The sequence below is a fragment of the Talpa occidentalis genome, unplaced genomic scaffold (genome assembly GCF_014898055.3).
Source record: "Talpa occidentalis isolate TD23 unplaced genomic scaffold, MPIMG_talOcc4v2.1 talOcc4.3, whole genome shotgun sequence".
In the NCBI taxonomy this organism is placed as follows: Eukaryota; Metazoa; Chordata; class Mammalia; order Eulipotyphla; family Talpidae; genus Talpa; species Talpa occidentalis.
In genome coordinates this window covers 46,825,585-46,849,825 of record NW_023603184.1, presented here as the reverse complement: position 1 = coordinate 46,849,825, position 24,241 = coordinate 46,825,585, and the positions used below count along the sequence as shown (strand labels likewise).

At 40.2% G+C, this 24,241-nt stretch overlaps 1 protein-coding gene across 4 annotated transcripts in view; it reads left to right on the top strand.

The window, feature by feature from the left end:
* Positions 1-24,241, top strand: part of PRCP (prolylcarboxypeptidase) — a 137,195-nt gene that overhangs the window by 110,472 nt on the left and 2,482 nt on the right. For all 4 annotated transcript variants that reach the window (XM_037523048.2, XM_037523050.2, XM_037523049.2 and 1 more), the window contains exons 8-9: positions 9,415-9,579; positions 10,537-10,724. In XM_037523048.2, coding sequence (XP_037378945.1) covers positions 9,415-9,579; positions 10,537-10,724 — 353 coding nt within the window. The remainder of the gene's footprint in view (positions 1-9,414; positions 9,580-10,536; positions 10,725-24,241) is intronic.

Below are 24,241 nucleotides of genomic sequence, written 5' to 3'. Positions count from 1 at the left end.
TTCTTTTTTTTTTTTTAAAGATTTATTTATTTATTTGTATAACCACTGGGTACAGTCAGAAGCGCGGGAGGGTGAGAGAATTCACCAGAGCCAGAGCGGAGAGCAGAACAGGCAGACTGACGAAGTACACTGCTGAGGGGAGCAGCGGGCAGCAGGAGAGGTCTGCGCGCCATGTGGGACCCTAGCTGGGGCGGGGGGGGGGGGGGGAGGTCAAACTGGCGCTGCAGAGGCCTAGAGCAGCTTCACAACCCAGTGCTCAACCGGTGCGCCACCAGGGGAGGCCCACAGCTCTGTTTCTTTATGTACATCCTAAACTCTGGTATATTTTATTCGTATGACCTCACAGTTACTTTAAAAAGTAAAGCCTATTATTTGGATATACCTTAGTTTCTGACTTTTCTCACTCAGCATTTCTGAAAACTAATTGGAATAATGCACACTCTGTCTTCCCTTTGGAAAGTCACATTTCATTTGAAAGTATTAAAGACTCAGACTCTGGAGAATTCCTGCAGTGAAGAAAACTATTCACATTTGCTAATATATTTCCTAAAATTATTTGGCTATGAAATCCTTTTTCCCACAAAGTACCATTTAACATCCCATAGAAACATTGTGCTGAACACATTTGGGGAGAAGCATTGGCTTTTCCCAGTGAGTCATTTCCTGTCTTTCCAAGTTTCCCTTTTTTTCAGGAAGGTGTTGAGAGCAGCTGGTCCCAGGCAGACCTGTGATGAGAGAATGGGTTACCTTTCTTCTCAGCACTTTCTTTCCTAGCTAAGGGCATGTCTCCCACCAACCCAGGCCTAGTTCTTACTGCCCAGAATCTCTCTCTGAAGGAGGGTCACTGGGCTTTTCCTTCTGGCTCCTTCTTCAGACTGGTTTCCTCCCCCATCCCTCCTTCATTTTTTTTTTTAAATCAGAATGTACCTGTGCCTATTTTGTATACATCTTTTCTCCGTGAAATTCAAAAGGACCAGATCACTGAATTCTTGACTCTTTGTTAATAGAGGATGCAAACTTAATGTGTTTTCCTTGCCACAGGGGCTATTTACAGTTTTACAGGTGGATGCTCTCTTTCTTTCTTTTTTAAAGATTTATTTATGCATACAAGAATTGGGTTTAGAGGCCAAAGGTGCAAGGGGTGAGAGGATTCACCAGAGACAGAGTGGGGCACAGAACAGACAGATTGACTGAAATTCACTGCTGAGGGGAACAGTGGGCAAGGCAGGAGAGGTCTGCTGTGCCAGTGGGTAGTTTCTGACCGGGCGTCAAACTCGTGCTGCAGTGGCTGCAGATAGCTTCATAGTTCTGTGACTTAACCCCTAGAGCCACCAGGGAGGCCCACAGGTGGATACTTTCTAAGCTGTGTAGCATTATGGAAATATGACTATTTCACAGCCAGAAAGACATGGGGTTTAATATAAGTCAATCATTCGCTACCAATGCTAGCTGAATGACCTTGAATAAAATGATTTGACCTAAAAATTAGTTTCTTCATGTAAACTTTTGGGACAATAAATAATATATCTAATGGGATTATTTGAGAATTAAGTGATATAATGATTGTAAACTCAGGGCTCAATAATCAGTAGATATAGTTGTTATTTAGCTATGATTTATTGCTTGTGATTTTCCCCCAACATTTTATTATAAAAATTTTAATCACAGAAAATTTGAAATAATTGAACAGTGAATTCTCAAAACCTGCTATCTAAATTCTATAAATGATACTTTGCAATATTTGATTTATTACCTCCATATTCATCTGCCATTCTTTTTTTCTTCATTCCTTCTTAATTTTAAAAAGTGTTTAAGAGGTGGGAGGGGGCGGAGCAACATGGCAGCGAGGAGACACTGCGAGTAAGATCTCCCATTAAAAAAATTTAATAGGGAGGAAAAGCGGCAGGTCCCAGTGAGAACTGGGACACGGAAGATAAACGGGTGACTCCAGCAAACTGCCCGAAGAAGAAAGTGGCCATAAAAGAGGACTAGAAGGGAGGAAAGCGCAGAACCCTGCTCCCCTCCCCCGCCCACAAAGTCGGCACTCTCCGACCAGCAGAGAGGAGGGAAAAAAAAAAAACAAAAAACAACAAACTAAAACGACCAACAAGAACAAACTACGCAGCAAGCGGGACTGTGAGTGGAAAGGAACTATTTCAGCCACCACACCCCGTGAACGGGAGCTGTGGAGAATCCTGCAGGATTCGCCGTGGAGGTGAGCTCCAGGCGCCATTAAAGAGAGCCCCCCCCCCCCAGGAGGAGACCAGCACCAGCACACAGCCCTGGGCCGCCCAGTAAGCTTGCGCGGAAAAGCGGCACGCGCTGGAAAAGCAAACGCGGATCGGGATCAGGATTGCGCGGAAAAGCGGCTCGCTGGAAAAGCAAATGCGGATCGGAATCAGGATCGCGCGGAAAAGCAGTGCGGTTGAAAAGCAAATGCGGATCCGGATCGCAGCTGCCCAGGTCCCCACGCCTGCGACCTAGGCTTGCGGGGAGATGCGCGGAGACCCTCACTGAGTGAGCAGGAACCAGGCGCCCAGGCACGGGAGCGGGGATTCAAAAGGCGCCATTCCCGCGCCACTGAACTGGGCTACAGCCCGCGTCCTGGAACTGAGACCCGGGGCACGAAATTAGGGGCGTGGGTTCCCCACGACGGTGGGGCACAAGGCAGACACAGCACCCCAAAGCCGTTGAGGTTTACCCTACCATTCCCGCTCTGTTCCCTGTCCCACGAGGTGGAAAATCAGCTCCCCAAGGGCTCTAGGAGAGATCTCTGGCGCCACCTAGCGACTTGAAACCAGCCGAGGCTCCTGAAGGAGCCAGTGGCCAGCTGGGGAGTTAGCCCACGCCGGGCCCCTTCCGACCAGTAGTCTGAGCCCATAGGGGGAGCGAGCACCCACAGCCGGGGCAGACCAGGCGCCCAGAAGAGTGTGCCTGAGACCGGACGCGCAGGGAGTGTGTCCCACATCACCATTTTAGAACAGGGACATTTCTTCAGTAAAGACTACCTGCAGAAGGCTTCCTCAGGAGCCAGAGGTGAGCGGGGGAAGTTCGCCCAAACCAGACCCCCTCTGGCCTGCAGTCCAAGCCCAGAGGGGGAGCAGGAACCCACCGCCGGGGCAGACCAGGCGCACAGGGGAGTGTGTCCCCACATCGGCATTTTAGAACAGGGACCTTTCTCCAGTAAAGACTGCTTGAAACTGACAGATGGCTCCTGGAGGAACCAGAGGGGAGCAGAGAAGCTCACAAAGATGCCGGCCAGTCCCAACAACACAGTGTCCCAACGCATACGGCAAATTAGAAAACAGACAGTAGGGAGTAGAAGAACCACACGCAACCTAGCAACTCCCCAGGGAAAAAGCACACCAGAAAAAGAAAACCAGCCCCCAGATTGCAACGACAGTAGCTTAGAAGAACTTCTGAGCCTTCCAGAAAGAGAATTTAAAATTGCCGTGATTAAAAAACTGACAGAAGTCATAAAGGAAAACAATGATAAGGGAAAAATAATCAACGAACAGAAGAATGAAATTGAGTCTTTAAAGAGGGAAAACAATGGTCAGAAGAATGAAATTGAGTCCCTAAAGAGGGAAGTAAAAGAAATGCAGGAGATCAAAGAATTAATGGGAGAACTAAAGAATTCTGGGAAAAGCAATGAAAGCAGAATAGATGAAATGGAAGAACGAATAAGTACTCTTAAAGACACAGAAATAAAAAGAACCAAAACAGAAAAGGAAAGAGAAGTACGAAGGAAAAAGAATGAAGAAAGACTTCGGGAACTATCTGACTCCATGAGGAAAGGAAATGTAAGAGTTATAGGAATACCAGAAGGAGAGGAGAGAGATGTAGGAACAGAGAAAATATTCAAAGAGATAATTGAAGAGAACTTCCCAAATGTGAAGAAGGAGCTGAAAATTGATATACAAGAAGCAAGAAGAACACCAAACTTCCACGACGAAAGGAAAAATACAGCAAGACACATAATAGTAAAGCTCCCAAGAATCCAGGACAAGGAAAAAATAATGAAGCTGGCAAGAGGGAAGAAACAGATAACATTCAAAGCAAAGCCAATCAGGCTGACATCAGACTTCTCCGAGAAACACTACGGGCAAGGAGAGAGTGGAGGGACATAGTCAACAGACTCCAAGAAAACAGATGCCAACCGAGAATACTCTATCCCGCAAAGCTCTCCTTCCTCTTTGAAGAAAGAATATGGACCTTCCCAGACAAACAGAAACTCCGGAATTTCATTACGACTAAACCCCCACTCCAAAAAATACTACAAGGAATCCTAAAGCCAGAACCTCAGAGGGACGAATAACAATGAAAGAAGGCCAAAAGAAAAAAAAGTTATTAAAAGAATAAATAAATAAAATCAAAGGAAAGACAAACACAATGGCAAATACAGATGCTAACATATCAGTATTAACTCTAAATGTAAATGGACTTAACTCTTCAATAAAAAGACACAGAGTTGCAGCCTGGATTAAGAAACAAAACCCAACCTTTTGCTGTCTCCAGGAAACACATTTAGCTACAAAAGATAAAAATAGGCTCAAAGTTAAAGGATGGAAAACAATCCTACAAGCAAATGGACCAAAAAAGAAAGCAGGAACAGCTATACTTATATCAGATAAAACAGATTTCAAACTCAAAAGATAAAAAGAGACCCCAATGGTCACTACATTATGATCAAGGGGACAATACTTCAAGAAGAAATAACACTCATTAACATATACTCACCAAACGAAGGAGCACCAAAATATATCAGACAACTGTTGTCCTCTCTGAAAACAGACATCAGAGAAAACACATACGTAGTGGGAGACCTCAACACACCACTATCAACAATGGATAGATCAACAAGACAAAAAATAAGTAAAGAAACCAAAGCTCTAAATAAGGACCTAGAGCAATTGGGCTTAACAGACATCTATAGGACACTAAACCCCAAAAAAACGGAGTACACGTTTTTCTCAAGCGCACACAGATCATTCTCCAGGATCGATCACATACTGGGGCACAAGACAAACATCAACAGATACACCAAGATTGAAATCATATCAACCATCTTTTCTGACCATGAAGGCATCAAACTAGAAATAAACCATAAAAAGAGGGCAAGGAACTTTCCTACCTCATGGAGATTAAAAACCACACTACTGGAAGACCACTGGACTAATGAGGACATCAAAGAAGAAATTAAAAAATTCTTTGAATTGAACGACAAGGAGGACACCAATATCGTAAATGTATGGGCTGCAGCAAAAGCAGTAATAAGAGGAAAATATATAGCAATAGAAGCTCACATCAAGAAACAAGAAAGAACTCAAAGAAACAACCTAATCTCGAAGCTCAAAGATCTAGAAAAAGAACAACAAAAAAACCCCCAAAACCAGTAGAAGAAAAGAAATAATAAAAACCAAAGCAGAAATAAATGAAATTGAAACTAAAAAAAACAATCCAAGAGATCAATGAAACCAAGAGCTGGTTCTTTGAAAAAATCAATAAAATAGACAAACCCCTAGCCAGGCTCACAAAGGAAAAAAGGGAAAAAGGACAAATAAACAGGATCATCAATGAAAGAGGAGAAATCACAACGGGCACAGCAGAAATCAAAAGAATAATCAGTAACTACTATGAACAGTTATATGGAAACAAGTTTAACAATCTAGAGGAGATGGACAAATCCTACAACTCTACAATCACCCAAAGCTAGATAAAGAAGAAATAGAACACCTAAACAGACCAATAACAAGCAGCGAAATTGAAATGGTAATCAAAAACCTCCCCAAAAACAAAAGCCCAGGACCTGATGGATTTACAAATGAATTCTACCAAACAATCAGAGACGAATTAGTGCCTGTCCTTCACAAACTCTTCCAAAAAATTGAGAAGGAAGGGACAATACCAAACACGTTCTATGAAGCCAACATTACACTAATACCAAAACCGAACAAGGACAACACAAAAAAGGAGAACTACACGCCAATCTCCCTAATGAACACTGATGCAAAAATCCTCAATAAAATTTTAGCTATCAGAATCCAACAATGTATCCATAAGATAATTCACCACGACCAAGTAAGATTCATTCCAGGGACACAAGGATGGTTTAACATCCGAAAATCAATCAATGTTATCCAACACATCAACAAAAAGAAATATAAAAACCATATGATAATATCAATAGATGCTGAGAAAGCTTTCGACAAAGTGCAACACCCATTCATGATAAAAGCCCTTGAAATTCTTGGGATACAAGGAACGTACCTCAACATCATAAAGGCCATCTATGACAAGCCAACAGCCAGTATCATTCTCAATGGTGAAAAGCTGAAAGCAATTCCATTAAGATCTGGAACAAGACAAGGATGTCCACTCTTACCACTGCTTTTCAATATAATACTGGAAGTCCTAGCCACAGCAATAAGACAAGAGAAAGACATCCAAGGAATCCAAATAGGAAAAGAAGAAGTCAAACTATCACTATTTGCAGATGATATGATAATATACAAAGAGAACCCAAAAAACTCCACAGAAAAACTAATTCAACTCATCAATCAGTTCAGCAAAGTGGCAGGATACAAAATCAACACGCAAAAGTCAGTAGCCTTCCTTTACACAAACAATAAATCTGAAGAAGAAGAAATCAAAAAAACCATCCCTTTTTTTATTGAAACAAAAAAAATCAAATATTTGGGAATAAATCTAACAAAAGAGGTAAAGGACCTATGCAAAGAAAACTATAAAACACTGTTAAAAGAAATAGAAGAAGACACAAAGAAATGGAAAGACATCCCCTGCTCATGGATTGGAAGAATAAACATTATTAAAATGGCCATCCTTCCAAAAGCAATATACAGATTCAATGCTATTCCAATCAAAATTTCAATGTCATTCTTCAAAGAAATAGAACAATTATTGATGAAATTCATATGGAATCACAAAAAACCCCGTATAGCCAAAGCACTCCTGAAAAAAAAAGAAGGGAATGGAGGCATCACACTCCCAGACTTCAAACTATACTACAAAGCCATAATCATCAAAACTGCATGGTATTGGAACAAGAACAGACACACAGACCAATGGAATCGAATAGAAAATCCAGAAATAAACCCACAGATTTATGGTCAACTAATCTTTGACAAAGGAGCAAAGACTATGCATTGGAGCAAAGAAAGTTTGTTCAATAAATGGTGCTGGGAAAACTGGGTCACTACATGCAAAAGAATGAAGCTTGACCACTACCTCACACCATACACAAAAATCAACTCAAAATGGATTAAAGAACTAGACATAAGACCTGAAACCATAAAATATATAGAAGGAAATATAGGCGAAACAGTATGTGATTTGCACATCAAAGACATCTTTACAGACACATCACCCAAAGCAGTGATAGTGAAGGCAAAGATAAACAGCTGGGACTACATCAAATTAAAGAGCTTCTGCACAGCAAAAGAGACAATAACAAAAACAAAGAGAAACCCCACCAACTGGGAGAACATTTTTGCACCCAACACTAATGATAAAGGACTGATCACAAAAATCTGCAAAGAGCTGATGAGACTCAACAACAACAAAGAAAATAACCCAGTCAAAAAATGGGCAGAAGAGCTAAAAAGAAACTTCTCTGAAGAGGAAATGCAAATGGCCAACAAGCATATGAAAAAATGTTCAACATCACTTGTCATCAGGGAAATGCAAATCAAAACTACCATGAGATACCATCTTATACCAGTGAGAATGGCACATATTAAAAAAACTAGCAACAACAAATGTTGGCAAGGGTGTGGAGAAAAAGGAACTCTCCTGCACTGTTGGTGGGAGTGCAAACTGGTCCAACCACTGTGGAGAGCTGTGTGGAGATTTCTGGACCTACTAAACATAGAGCTTCCATATGATCCAGCAATTCCACTCCTAGGTATTTACCCAAAGGACACAGAAACATCAATTCCAAAGAACACCTGCACCCCTATGCTTATAGCAGCACTGTTTACAATAGCTAAGCTTTGGAAACAACCCATATGCCCAAAAATAGATGACTGGATCAAGAAGATGTGGTACATATATACCATGGAATATTACTCAGCATTCAAAAAAGATAAACACATGCAATTTGCAGCAACATGGATGGCACTGGAAGGGATCATGCTCAGCGAAATAAGCCAAAAAGAAAAAGAAAAATACCGGATGGTCTCACTCATAGCAGGAATCTAGAAAACTGAAATAAGGGACCAGGAAAATGAATAACTATAAGAAAGTGAAAATCAAAATCAACAAAAAACTATGAACCAGAGACACTTTTAGGGGGGCGGGAGCGGGAAGGGAGGGATTGGGGTCAGAATGGGGGGGCTGCAATTGTATGGGGAATATAAAAATAAAATTTATTATTTAAAAAAAATCAATAAATAAAATAAAAAATAAATAAATAAATAAAAATAAAAAGTGTTTAAAGGTAAGTTGTGGATATCAATATGCTTTCTTGTAAATGCTAAAGCTTTAACATTATTAACTAGAGTTCAGTATTTCTTTTTTTTTTTTTTGATGTGAGACCTATGTGTGGTAAAATGCAGGAATTGTAAGCGTACCATTTGCTATGTAACTTAGAGCCCTATGATGGTATGGAATATTTGCATATTCTTGAAATGTTCCCATTCCCTTATCTAGTTGGTTCCTGCCTTCACTTCCAGTCCAGAGACTCCAAGCCCAGGCTTTTTATTGCCTGTGATTTTTGTGCTAGAATTTCAGACACTGATTATAATTCAGTGGTAGGAATATTTGGGAACTGCGAGCTTCATGATAATGTTTCTAATCACACAACTAATGTTGGAGCTTGGTGTAGTTTTTCCATAAGAAATTTTATAAATTTTACATTTTTCAAAAAATGTAATAACTATTTAGCTGCAACTAAACATTTAGTGAAGGCACAAAGAAGTGAGTGATCTAGTTCTCTCTGATTTGAAGGCATAGACAAGGATGGTCTCATCTTAAAGAAGACGATACCTGAGCTAGTATTGTGGAAGATAATTGGCGTTTGACAGGTATTAGTTGAGTAGGAGAAGGGGAAAGGACATTTCGGGTGAGCAGAGGCAAGGAGGAAGGAGGGAACTTGGCATGGCAGATGTGGTTTTGCTAGCATGGACCAAAGACTGCAGAAGATGAAGTTAGGATGGTAAGTGGGAAGACCTGGCAACCATGCAAATGACTTTGTTTTATTTTTGTATTGCGAGTCATTTAGAAGGTTTATTCATTTATGAAAGAGATTACACTCAAGTGATAGAAATTGTCAAGTATTGTTGTTAGATGGTCAAAGTTGTTTTATGGTCAAATGAGAAATGTATTTCATTTTATTAAACCATAATTTTATATTCATATTCTGACTCTCCCCTTTTCCTCTCTCTTAAATGACAGGTAGTGTGCCAGTTTTTGAAGGACCCCAGTGTATCAGATGTACAGATGCTGCAAAATATTTCCCAAGCTCTGAACATATATTACAATTATTCAGGCCAGGCAAAATGCCTGAATATGTCTGAGACAGCAACTAGCAGTCTGGGTTCTATGGGTTGGAGCTATCAGGTAAGTGTGAATGATTTCCCAAGTGGAACTTGCATTTCACTGATATGATTATACTGTAATTGAGAGTTTATAAGATTTTATTACCTAACCTGGATCCAAATTTGGACTCTGTTCCCTGACACTGTGGATGGATTATTCATTCATTCATTTGTTCATTCACTTATTCGTTCATCACCAAATATATTTTGAATATTTACCATGTCTAGGTACCCTCTAAGCTCCAAAGATAAAAAGATAAATAAGATAGGCAACTAAACTAATGTGACAGTAGGACTTGATGAGTCCTACAAAGGAAACATTTTATGGACACAGAAAAGAAAGGGAGCCTAACTTACATCTCTCTGATCCTCCATACCTTCATCCGTACAATGAAATTAATAATACTACTACTTTGGGGCCTCCCTGGTGGCGCAAGGGGTTAAGCACTGCACTATGAAGCAACCCGCAGCCTCTGCAGCACGAGTTCGATCCCCGGCCGGCCAGGGAGCAACCCACATGGTGCAGTAGACCTCTCCTGACTTGCCCGCTGCTCCCCTCAGTGGTGGATTTCAGTCAGTCTGCCTGTTCTGTTCCCCACTCTGTCTCTGGTAAATCCTCTCACCCCCAGCATCTCTGGCCTGTACCCCAGCTCTTGTATGCATAAATAAATCTTTAAAAAATAATAATAATAATACTTTGCCTTGAGAGCTTTTTTTGAGACTTGAGTGTGATAATGGAGAGAAAGCAGTTTACAAAGAAGGGACATATAGCCCTAACTTTTGTGACTTCTCAACTAAGCCTTTCCAGGAATAATGAGAGGTAGTATGACATAGAGGTCAACAGCAAGGACTCTGAAACCAGACTGCCTAAGTTCAAACCCTGACTTTGCTGTTTACTAGCTGTGTAACCTTAAACAATTTATTTAACCCCTGTGAGCCTCATTTTTTTCATTGCATTCTCTCCTGTATGTTTTTTCAGGCCTGCACAGAAATGGTCATGCCCTTTTGTTCTGATGGTTTCACTGACATGTTTGAACCTCATGAATGGAACTTGAAGGAATTTTCTGAGGAGTGTTTTAAACAGTGGCGAGTAAGACCGAGGCCTTCCTGGATCACTACTTTGTATGGAGGCAAAAATATCAGCTCACACACAAACATCATTTTCAGGTGAGTTTGGCCATGTGAGAGAAAAACTGTTCTTGAAGATGTTTGTGGGATAGATGAGATAATAGAAACAGGACAATGCTGAACAATAGAACAATACAGAATCCAACAGTGATATCTATCATGTTTCCCCACTCCATGAAAGACAGAGGATGTGGAGAAAAGATATGATTTTCTACTCAGTTACAATATATTTAAAGGCTTAGAAACAACAAAAAAATCAAAATGTTGAAAATAATTCTCCACAAAATGAAGTACCATCTTTTGTTTTCAGTTTGCCTTATTATTACTATTATTATTAATGATAATTTTTTATAGTATTTTTTCAAACAAAATCTTATCAAGTGCCCACTCTGTGCTGTTCTGTCACTATATGAGACACTATAAATAAATTACCTAATTGAATCTTAAACTGTGCAAACCTGTGAGCAGTGTTATAGTTTGTGTGTCCTCACTTGGGTGCTTATAAGCATAAGACACAGTTCAGACTCAGCATTTATTTACAAAGGATTTATTTACACAGAGGTTAGGGAAATAAGGAAATTGGGAGAAAGGAAAGTTACTAAGGCCACAAGTGGCCCTCTGTCCTGCCCCAGATCATATCTGTAGTGTCCAGTATTCCAAACCAAAAGTTGCTCATGTAAGATGGTGTCTCTTTGAGAGCCTGGACCAAGGTCAATTCATGGTGGCAGCTGGAGGTTGTCACAGATGACACTGCTGAAGCAGCACTGCAGCAACCAGTGGCATCTCTCTGGAGACCCAGTGGGCAGTGCCAGAGGCAGGAGCAACAAGAGATGGAGCTGGTGTGCCAGAGGCAGGAGTGGCAGGTAGGCAGCAGTGGCAGAGGATCAAAAGTGGCAGAGAGCTCTTAGAGGTGGCTAGAAACAGGTCAGCAGTGCTGGTTAGCACCAGTTAGCAGGTGGCAATGTAGAGAATCAAGCAGCCCTGGAAAGCTCTTTAAGAGGAAGTGCCAGAGTATAACTTTTTCAAAGGTGCTGGGCTCAAGCTAGCAGCACCTTTCAGCAGGCAATGCAGAAGTAGAGCCAGAGGCAGAAGCAGTGGTCAGTCAGGTAGCAGCAATTGATGTTTTCAGAGTGACAGTTGGAGAATTGAAGGCAAGAACTAAAGGTCTCAAAGATTTGAAGTAAAATTCTTCCCAGGAGAGAGTGTCTTGACTCTTAAGCAAAGGTCTCAATGACGCAAAGAGGTCTTACAGTCTGACATGAAGGTCTGAGTGTGCATCTGTCTGCTGCCTTGGCTTATATCTCTTTCAGGGTGCCCATGTCTCAAACCTGATTGATGGGTTTTCAAAACTGCAGGTTTCCAAACCGAAACCCACTCTGCGCCAGGGTCAGCCATCAAATCCAGCTCACACTGGTGAGCACCAGGGGCCCCTGCAGCGGAGCCAGGCATACTCTGCTGTACCCCTGATCCAGGAGCCACTGGGGTCCTTAGTGTTACAAATCCTTCTGTAGTTGTTAAGTTCCTTTTTCACTGAGGAGGAAAGTGAAGGTCACTATGTTCACTCATTTGCCAAAGCTATCCAACTTTTTTTTTTGTTGCTGAGTAGTAAGGCCAGATTTCAATTTTGGCCTGTCTGACTACAAAACCCATATTTGTTTTTCTATATTATACTGCTACTTAAGACATGACATATTTGGTATTGATTTTAAACGATACAAAGCCTGGAAGATGTCACAGTTCTTAGGTTCTTACCTTGTGTTCACAATTGCAAGACACAACTCAGCCTCAGAGAGATTGGGAAAATGGAGTTTCTAAGGCTACAAATGGCTGTCTTATGCAGTATAGTATCCACAATGTCCAATAGTCCAAATCAAAGTCTGCTCATGCAAGATGGTGGTGGCCTTCTGATGAGAGCCTGGTAAGCAGTGGAATAGGATCCAACTCAGGTTGGCAGCTGGAGGTGATCTGTCAGGAATAGCAATCCAAAGGCCTGCCTGGGCAGCGTGGGATGCAGCAGCCCCAGCAGGTGGTGCCTGAGGATCAGAAGTCGTGGGCAGCTCTTAAAAATGGCCAGCACAGGTCAGCAGTGCCTAAATAATGCTCATCAGCACTGGTCAGCAGGCAGCGTTGTTAGAGAACCACACACCAGTGTTAATAGCTCTTAGGGATGCCGGCATGAGGCAGTTCCAGGGGCCCAGAACCAGTGTACAGCTCTTTCAAAGACACTGGGCACAGGCCAGAAGTGCCAGTCTACAATCTATTTTGGAGTGAGGGCTGGAGGCAGGAGCAGCAGTCAGGCTGTAGTTTGCAGTACGATGCCCTGAGTCTGAAAGAATCTGTCTGAAGGCCTCTGAAACCTTGTCTTATATCCCCTTCAGGGTTTCTGGCTTTGAAGCCTGATTGATCCATTTACAATTCCAGCTCTGTTTTCAAGACTTGATTGGTACTGGGAGAGCTCAGATCTGGTTGATCTGTTCACAATACCTGAATGGTCTCAAAATCTTGACTGGTGGTGGCTGGAACTTGAACCTGATTAGTCCACTGGGAGCTTGAACTTGATTAGGCCGTGGGCAATTTCAGTGTGGTATTCAAAAACTGAAACCTCACCAGCTTATCCAAACCTAATCTGTGCTGATGTGGGCCGCAAAATGGAGTTGGGCAGGGAAACTCTGCTGCATCTGAATGGTGCCGTGAGAGGCTCCCACTGGGGCAGAGCTGGTCAAGTGCTGCCACTGCTGGAGCCACAAGACTGGCCTGAGGGCTGCATGCTGAGCTCGGCCTCTCTCTATGGTTAGCTTTGGGATGGGGCAAGTTTTGCAGCAGGTGCCTTGGGGGCTCCTCTGCCATCCCCATGTAGTATTTATATGGCTGTATTTAAGTTTTAAGCTCATTCTTCCTTGTTTTGACCTTACAAATCTGAAGGTCAAGTTGAATTGTAAAGTGGAGTCTTTAAATCCTTCAATGAAGGTTTTAATGAGTTTTCACCAGATATATTATCCTTTTTTTTTTTTTTTTTTAAATAAAACTGTTACAGGGCAGGGAGAGAGTCACCCCAGAACTCCCAAACCTGCCTGCTCTAAATAGGTTCTGCCATCCACCGCATCAAGACAAAACATATAAGACCTTTAATTGAAAGAGACTTGACTTTAATATAATTAGTGTTCAATGCAGAAAAGACAAAGAATATAGTTTCCAAATCAGTACCCAAAGTTACCCGACCCCTCGTGGGTAAATGTCCAGCCAAACAGGCTTGGCCCAAAGCAAGGCCTGAAAACCTGCCACAAGCCTAAAGCACCTTCCGGCGGGGACCCATAAAGAACAGTCAGACAAGTCTGGGAGGAAAAGAGCAAAATCAAAATCAAGATAAAAGCGTCCATTATTAACCTCCTTACGGGTCTCTCACCCACATCTGTGTCACCTAGCCCAGGACCCAGAAGCAAGTGCAGCTTCTTCACAGGTCTCTCTGCTCCATGTGCCTCCTCCAGGTCTTCTTCTGGCTCCATCCTGCTTCCTTCCTTCACCAGTTCTTCTCTAGCTTCTTTTCTTCCCTGCTCATCTCCATCCTCCCTTGGGTGGGACAAGGAACCTGGAACTTCCCCTTTCCCTGGGGACCACCCTATTACATTACCGTTACAACTGAGAAAATTAATTATCCATTTGCCCTCAAATTATTTTCCTGAGGTTATCAAAGATCATGATCATTATTGGGGAGGGGGCAAATTTTTTTTTATAACTTTTTTTAAAAAAGATTTATTAATTTATTTATACAAGCACTGGGTACAGTCAGAAGTGGGGGAGGGTGAGAGAATTCACCAGAGCTAGAGTGGGGAACAGAACAGGCAGACTGACGAAGTACACTGCTGAGGGGAGCAGCGGGCAGCAGGAGAGGTCTGCACGCCATGTGGGACCCTCGCCCGGCGGCTGGGGATCGAACTGGTGCTGCAGAGGCTGCGGGCAGCTTCACAACCCAGCGCTCAACTGCTGCGCCATGGGGGAGGCCCGAGGGGGCAAATTTTGTGAGTAAAGTTTGGGGAATAGAATTGAAGCCAGTAGGTATTAGAGATATTTACCTCACTGCAAGAAAAGACTTTCTAACAGAACTGTGCAAAAGTAGAATAAGCCATCTTAAATTACTTAAGCTCTTTGATCCTTAGTTTTCTCTTCTATAAAATAAGAATAATAAGCTCTCTCATGCTATTGCGTTGTTGTGATACTTGAAAGAATTAACCCAGTGAAATACTTTTAGACCTGGCAAATTTATATGTTCAAAAAAATTTGTTGAATGAAATAAATGGAAGTATACTCTCTGTCTTGTACCTTCCATCCTAATCACAGGGAATTATTTATCCCCGAATGTCCTTTCTCATCTTTTCCTTCTTAAGACTTGGACATTTCCTAAGAAACCTACCCTGAATCCTCAAGGGAGGTTAGATTCCCCCACCTCCTTACTTATTCTAGGGCCTGTGATTGTCACCTAGTACTCTATGTGGAAACTATCTGCTTGTGTTTCTATTTGATCCATGATATTGTGCCCTTTTCAGTGACATTCACTTTGTCACCATCATCTCTGGCAAGCACCTGCTATAGTGACTGGCACGTACTGGATGCCCAATGAGTATGTGTGTTCAGAAGGAGAAGGAGGAATGAAGTACAAAAGGAGTCTTCAAAAGGATGTGACAGGTTACAAGCTGGCCTATGTGACAAGGCTGGGTAATATTGCTGTACTGGAAGTTTATTTTTAAAAAGAAATTTTTTTTTAAAGATTTATTTATTTATACAAGCACTGGGTACAGTCAAAAGCACAGGAGGGTGAGAGAATTCACCAGAGCCAGAGCGGGGAACAGAACAGGCAAACTGACGAAACACACTGCTGAGGGGAGCAGTGGGTGGCAGGAAAGGTCGTGTGCCATGTGGGACCCTCACCGGTGGCCAGGGATTGAACCGGTGCTGCAGAGGCTGCGGGCAGCTTCGCAGCCCAGCGCTCACCCACTGTACCACAGGGGAGACCCTAAAAAGAAATTTTGTTTATGCTGCTAGGTATGAAAAATCCAATGTAAATTTTAAAGTTATTTCAAAATTAAGAATTTTCCTGCTTTTCTGAAAAAAGTAGATTCCTACGTAAAGGAGTAAGCTTGGGTCTTTTCTGTCTGCTTAGTGTCTATCAGTAATTTCTGGTTGATGAATAGGAAAATGTCTAAGCAGCCTTTGGACATGTATCCTTTACATTCATGTTTCTCTGCTCAAGTTACCTCATGCAGATTCAAATGTGACTGCTTTTCTGAATAGATAATTCAAGTTATAATTGCTGGACTGGAGATTTACTAGTTAAGAACTTGGACTTCGATGTCAGGGAGACCTGAGTGCTGTCTTGATTCTTCACTGAGCTAGCAACATGGCCTTGGGCAATTGCCAAATTATATAACTTAGAAATAATGATCAACTAACAGGATTTCTTCAGAGAGTAAATAGATTATCATGGAAGTAAGTGTTATGAGGGCAAAGGTTTTGTCTGTTTACTACTGAAATTCCCTGTTTCCAATCAGTGCCTGTCGCATAGTAGGACTCAGTAAACATTTGCTGAATAAATAAAGACTCAATAAATAGTAAAGATTGTAGTCCCATTAACTGTATTTTTAGTCCACAGTAGTTTTGTTATAATGATTTTTTCCGCCTCAACTCCAGTTAGTAAGAAGTTATCTTACCAATAGTTGTGCTTAGTTATTTAAATATAAACCCCAAAGGCAGTTCTTAAGGAACTAGCTAGTTTAACGGATAATTTCTCAGGCAAATTAATTGTTGCCTTTGATTAAGTGAGCTTCACTGTTGAGAATTTTATCCAGGCATCTAGATTCTTCCGTGAAAGCCTGGGTGTTTTTTTTTCGTTTTTGTAAATTTCCCAGTGACTGGTTTAGCTTTCACAAGTCTAAGACCAAGAAATTCAAGTTCATGTGCATCCTAGGTTTCTCAGCAACTCCAAACACTGTTGCTAAGCCACTAGGCTGATTCAGATGACCTTTTAAATCAAATGCAGTTTGCTTATTATGTGGCTGTTGGGATGACTTTTGTTTTACAAATAATGGGCAGTTTCCTATCTGAGTTGGTCCTGTCAAATTGGAGTAATGATGAGAGCTATTTTTTCACTCAAGAGAATCTAATCCTATGTAGTTTATTTTAACAACTCATTTATTATTTGAAAACTAAGGCTTCTATTTTGAATGTGAGTTTCTTTTTATTTATTTATTTATTTTTAAAGATTTATTTATTTATGCATTCAAGAGCTGGGGTACAGACCAGAGATGTGGGGGGTAAGAGGATTCACCAGAGACAGAGTGGGGAACAGTACAGGCAGACTGACTGAAATACACTGCTGAGGGGAGCAGCAGGCGAGACAGGAGAGGTCTGCTTCACCATGTGGGTTTCGCTGTGGCTGGGTGGGGATTGAACTTGTGCTGCAGAGGCTGTGGACTGCTTCATAGTGTGGTGCTCAACCCTTGCGCCACTAGGGAGGCCCAGTTTCTTTTTATTTTTAACAAAAACCAAAGTTGTACATTTTTGATATAATTTTTTTTTTTTTCAAAAATTATGTTAAGTTGCAATTTAACTTTTTTTAGGCACCAAGTCCATGAAACTAGAACAGGAAATTTAAAACTATTTCAAACACATAAAGTTAATGTACATAAATGCTTACTTTTAATTTGAATGTTTACCTAGAAAAATTGATTGCATTCGTTTTCTGACCAAATTTCTCTGAGAAATGCTTTCATGTCCCTTTTCATGATTCATTTACTTCTCAGAAACATAGATACTGTTGAGGCACAAAGGGAATCATTCCGTCCTCCTCTGGTTTCTTCTAGACTGGCAAATAATCAAATAGGCATCAGAGAGAATGATAAGAGAACAAGAGTTTTAATAATAACATGTATATCTGCTGTATACATGGGCGAGACCCAGTATAACTGAGTAACTCCCTCAAGTGGTTTTACATGCCATCTTACTTAAATAGCTTAGCTAAGTCAAAGGGAGCTTGGGGTGGGGGGGTGGGGGAGAGTTTGAAGTTATGGAGTTTACTGAGGAAGTCCACAGCAAACAAAAGGTATGTGGATTTTTAAGTTCTGCTTTTTCCATTGAAAAGAGATACAGAGATTTGGTTTTCCTGGGAGAGGCCCTTACTGAGAAAAGTTTACATATAAATGTCTTTTCAAAAGCATCCTCCACACAGCTTTGCAGAGCCCTTCCAATGAAATCATCCCTTTGCTAAAGACATATTTTGGGATGGCAGATTTTTGCTCCTCTAGATGCTACTCATGCTTATGAAATTTGACAATTGCCATAATACTACACTATATATAGTATGTTATAGCTTATTTCCACGTATATTATTTAATTTGGGCTTCATAATATCTCCAAGGGAGGAACATTACTTTAAAAAAAAATTTTTTTTTTTTTTTTTGGTAATGCTCATGGGAATTGAGTTTCATAGAGGTCAGGATATTTGGCTGTTGACTATAAGGATATAAAACTTGGATTTGCTGACTTAGTTCATTTTCTTGCCACTATTACACACAGCTGAATGTCTCTTTTATGTTAATTATATCAGCTCTGCTTTCCTGTATAAAAAATATTGAAGTGATTTACATATTTCTGAACTTACATACATGTATTTGTAGCTCTCTTTGCAGGACATCTGGCACAAGACCACAGACAGTTAAATATTTACATTCTTTTCTCATTCATTCACTAAATATTTGTTTGGTTTCTACCGTATGCCAGGACTGGCTCTAGACACTGAGTGATAAAGCACATAAAATCTCTACCTTCGTTGATTTCTAAATGTTAGAAATTGGTAAGTGCTGGGGAGAAAAAATAAACGAGACAAGAGGGCTGTGAAATGCCCAGGGGTAGATAGGAGTTTGAAATTTTACATGGGAGTGACCAGGGAAGTTACCAAATGGGCAACTTTTGAAAAGTATTCTGGAGGAAGGCGCTAGCTGTGAGGTGGTAGAGTACAAACAACTATGTAGAGGACAAAGGCCTTGTATGTAAAGACAAAGGCCTTGATAGCTAAATGTCTTCCCCGGCTATTGGGCAGTTCTGAGGGGACCCCACACTGTTAAGGGGAAAAACGCATGTTGCCTGTTCTGTGGGCCCATGCTCCCCATGTACATAAAGGCAAAGAAATCAAACTCAAGTGTGCTGAAGGATTTTTACTCAGTGAGAGGTTCAAAGGGAAAAGAGAGGAGAGGCATGGGGAAAAAAGAATTTCAGAATACAGACTCCTGCCCAGACAAATCAGACATCCCCTCATGGGCAAACGTTCAGCAAAACAGGCAGAGTCCACAGTGAATCGGCCAAGGCCCAGGAGCAGAGCTGCCAGTAGAATGAATCCAAGGCAACCTCCCTGAAGGAGCAAAAAGTTTTGCAGGCCCCAGAGGGCTGGCAGAGGAGGAGAGAACCAAAGTTGAAAATATACTGCCCAAAGGAAATCTACCACAAGGTCAAGGCAGCCTCTCAAGGACCCTTCAGCCTACCAAAATGCTGAAACATGTAAAAGAGCTGCAGGGAGTCAGGTGAAGGGCTGCCCTTGGGCCTGGGGAGAAGCAGGAGGCCAGCAGAAGCTGCAGAAACAGATGGCCTCACCCTGTTTCCCACTAGCTCTCTACCTCAAGACTGCACTCTGCCCCTTGGTTCCAGCTGTCCCTATACAAGGAGTTGAGTAGCCAGACTCACAGCTCTCTTCTAGTACCGTAAAGAGGTCAGTAGAGTTGAAGTAGAGTTAATGAGAGAGCCAGCAGGTGAAATCAGAGAGGCAACAGGGGCCCCAGATCACGTAGTAATTTGTAGGTGTTAGTAAGTACTTTTTTACTCTGAATGAGATGGGAAAACATGTGGAGTGTTTTGAGCAGTGAAGTAACACGATCTGATTCAGGTTTTAAGAAGATCAAATTGTCTTTGTGGATATTAGATTGCAGGGCGGTGAGGTAGAAGTCTGAAGATCAGTCTAGGTGATGGTAACCTGGAACGGTAGCAGAGGAGATAGTAAGGTATGTTCAAATTCTGGATATATTTGAAGATATAGCTGGCAAAATTTGTTGCTAGATTGAGTGTGAAAAAAAGAGAAGGTTAAAGAGTGACACAATTTTGGGGGCAATAGAGTTACTATTAATGCTACTGGGGAAATAGTGGGAGGGATTCGGTGGTAGTTGGAGATAGCAAGTTGTTCCTGCTAAGTTTGAGATGTCTAATTAGATTTCTATGTAAAATATTAAGTAATTTTAAAAAGTTGAATTATAGTCTGGAGTTTAAAGGAAAGCTCCTGGTTTGTGATATTATTTGATAGTCATCTGAGTATGTAGATTGTACTGATAGATGATAATTTTTTGAGTCTGAAACTTATGGGAATAATTTCATATATCTCATGATGTGACCCTGATGATGTGTTATTTCAGGCTTTGTGACAATATCAATAAGATAAAATGTGTATTAAGAAGATATCAGAACACACATAAAAATGTTCTGTGATTTCAAGTGGTATGCTGAAAAAGATTTATAATAACAAGATGAATGTTATCTAATACCTGTCCTAGGCCAGGTACTTAAATACAGATATTTCGGTCCCTATTTTATCCTGAGAAATCCAAACTTCCATGAAATTAGGAAGATGAGAGACTGACCTGTTGCTGGAACCCAGGTGTGTTGGATCCCAAAGTTTCTGCTCTTCTTACTCTGCACCACACAAATCAAGAGGGTATGTGCGGTTGATTTGGAACAGCAATCAAGTCCCTGAAATGCAATATGGTATAAGCATATTGGTCTAGACTTACAAGACCTGAATTTGTATCCTTAGATTTGTGTTTCCAGCGGAATGATTTGTCAAGTCTTTTAACTCCTCTGCTCATTAGTTTTTTTCATCTATAAAAGTTACAATTAAGTTTATCTCACAGGCTTGGTATATGAAATCTATGCCAAATGTGAAATGTGAAAGACTTTGTAAACTCCAAACCAGTCTGTGTGCATGTGTGTGTGTGTGTGTGTGTGTGTAGTTAATACTGGGGAACAATGTGATTTACAATAGCATCAAGAATAAAATACTTAGAAATAAACTTAACAAGAGATTTAAGACATATACACTAAAAACTACAAAACTTTGTTGAAATAAATGTCAAGACTTACATGGTTGGTGGAAGAAGTAAATTTGTTTTTAAAATTTATTCATGCTTTAATCCTTTCCATATTGTTTAACCTGGGTTTTTTATTTTCTTTTGTTTTTTGTGCATGGCAGCGATAGGCTTAAATGTTGTCTAATCAGTACTTAGTCTAACATTTTTTTAATGCTTAAATCTTTTTAAATTTTATTTTATATATATTTTACATCATCCTTGTACAACGTATGCTTTCTCGTCTCAGGTGTAGTCCCCATGAATTCCCACCACCAATTCATCTGTGTCCCATCACCAAAGATAAACTCATGCTATTCACAGCAACATGGGTGGAGCAGGAAGGGATTATGCTTAGTGAAATAAGCCAAAAAGATAAAAGAAAAATATTGGATGGTTTCACTTACAGGAGGAATGTAGAGGAAACAAATAAGGGATTGGGAGGAGGGGCAGGGAACAGTAATTACAATAAAAACTCAAAATCAACAGGCAACTATAAATCAGAGACATTCTGCGGGGGGAAGGAGGGAGTGGATCAAAATGGGTGGGAAGAAGTTAATTTTTTTATTGAGGCAACATTGGTTTTTAACACTGTATCTGACTTATAAGTGTAGAATCACATCCTTCATGTGTGTGTTGTCACACCACAGCCACCATGAAGGCACCCATAATCCTCCACTATGGTCCATTGTGCCCCCTCTCCACCCTGTTCTCCACCTTCCCCCTTCCCTCTCAGCCTCAGTTCTGCAGATTTTGAAAAACTCTCTATACTGTTTTTGATAGGGACTGGACCAGTGTACAGTTCCCACCAGAAATGTATGAGGTTCCTTTCTCTCCATATCCTTGCCACACTGGTTGTTTCTGCTCTTTTGATATGGGCCATTATCATGGATGTGATATGATTTCTCATTGTGGTTTTGATTTGCATCTCCCTGATGATAAATGATGATAAGCATTTTTTTCATGTCTTTAGAGAAGTGCCCATTGAGCTCTATTACCTATTTTTTGATTGTGTTCTTTGTTTTCTATTTGTTGAGCTGTATGAGTTTTTTTGTAGATCTAGGCTGTCAGCCCCTTGTCAGATACATGCTATGCAGATATTTTCTCCCATTCATTGAGTGTCTTTTTGTTTTATTGGTAGTTTCTTTCACTATACAGAAACTTTTCAGTTTGATATAGTCTGAATTGTTTATATTCTCTTTTCTCTTGCTCTTGGAGATGAATTCACAAGATCATAACTGAAACTTATATCAGAGAGTGTTTTGCTGACATTTTCACTAGTGAAACCATCTGCTCCTGGACTTTTTTTTTTTGGGACACTTTTGATTCTTTTTCTGTTTTCTTGATTATAATTGGTTTGTTCAGTTTTTCTACTTCTTCCTGACTTAGTCTAAGATGGTGGTGTATTTCTATGAATTTGTTCATTTCTTCTAGGTTATTCAACTTAGTAGCATACAAATGTTCATAATAATCTCACGATTCTCTGAATTTCTGAAATGTTTGTTGTAACTTCTCTTTTGTTTCTGAATCTATTAGAGTTTTCTCCCTTTTTTTCTAGAGGTTTTTTTAATTTTTCCAGAGAATCCGCTTTTGGTTTCATTAGTCTTTTGTACTATCTTTTTTATTTTAACTTACTTCTGCTGTTATGCTTATTATTTCCTTCTCCTACTAGCTTTTGGTTTTGTTTGTTCCTCATTTTCTAGCTCCTTAAGGTAAGAGCTAAGATTTTATGTGAACTCTTTCTTGTTTCTTAATGTGGGCCTATATTGCTACAGAAGAAGTAATATTCCTAAGACATCAATATTTCACAATTGATCAATTGTGATATCAATATTTCACAAATTGATCAATATTTCACAAATTGCACATTCAGTGCAATTCCTATCAAAAGCCCAGCTGGCATTTTTATAAAAATAGACAAACAGATCTTTAAATTTATAGAAAAATGGAAGGGGGCCCAGATTAACCAAAACTATTTGAAAAGGAAGAATAAATTTGAAGGACTAATACCTCCTGATTTCAAATTGATTTTAAAGTTTTCAGAATCAATACAGTGTGATACTATCTTAAAGATAGACATATTGACACTCCAGAAGTCAACCCTTAGGTACATGGTCGATTGGTTTTTAAGAAGAGTGCACGGCAATTCGCTGGGGGAAGGTATAGCTTGTTTCAACAAACGATGCTGGAAAAACTGGATATTTGTGTATGAAAGAGTGACGTTTAATACCTATTTCACGCCATACCAAAAAAAATAACTCAAAATATATCAAGTGGCTCAATTGATGATCTAGTTTAAAAATGGGCAAGGATATGAAAGGGTTTTTCAAGTAAGATATGATATACAAATGGAAAACCAGCACATGAAGAAATACCCCCAATCATATGGGAAATTCAAACCAAACCACAGTGAGAATCCATTTCATACCAGCTATGATCACAAGGAGAGATGGTACATATTGTTGAGTATACAGAGAAGTTGGGACCCTCATAGGTTGGTAGTGACAAATGTAAAATGACGTGGCCATTTTGGAGAACAGTTTATCAGTTCATCAAAAAGTGAAGTCACTGTTTAGGTACATACCTAAGAGAAACAAAAACATGTGTCCATGTAAAAACTTGTATACAAATACTATTTGTATACTTGTATACAAATAGCATCATTCATAGTAACCAAAAAGTGGAAACAATAATAATTTGTGTCTGATGCCTGGATAAGTAAGTAGAACGTTGCATATTCTTACAATGGAATATTATGGACAGTAAAAAGAAATAATGTACTGATGACATAAGTTTCAACATGGAGAAAACTCTAAACATTATGCCTAAGTAAAAGAAATCAATCACAAAAGACCACTTACTGTTATTCTGTTTTTATGAAACACCCAGGGTAGACAAATTTATAGAGACAGAAAATAGATTAGTGGTTGCTTGGGACTGAGTGAAGGGGGTAAAGCAGAGGGGAATGTGGATAGACTGCTAATAAGTATGGATTTCTTATTGGAGTGATAAAAATGTTCTAAACTTTGTGGTAATGTACTATTGTGATTATATTACAAGTAATTGATTTGTACATTTTAAGTGGGTGAAATTTGTGATGGGTGAATTATAGCTCAACAAAATTGTGAACTACTAGGGATGCTGTCTGTGGTAATGTTGGTTTTTACTCAGTTGAACTAAAGAGCCTGTTTCAATGACCGATTCTGTGTACATCATTCTGAAATGTGTGGCCTGAAGCAGCCAAGACTAATAACCTAATAGCACCTCCTTAACTTTAAAGCTATTATACAATTAGCATCTTTGAGTAATGCCCACATTTTCTGATTCCAGACCTCAGAAACCTTTTCATTTCTACCACCCTATTTCCTAAGTATTGCATTAAGAGGGGAAGTTTCATAAAAT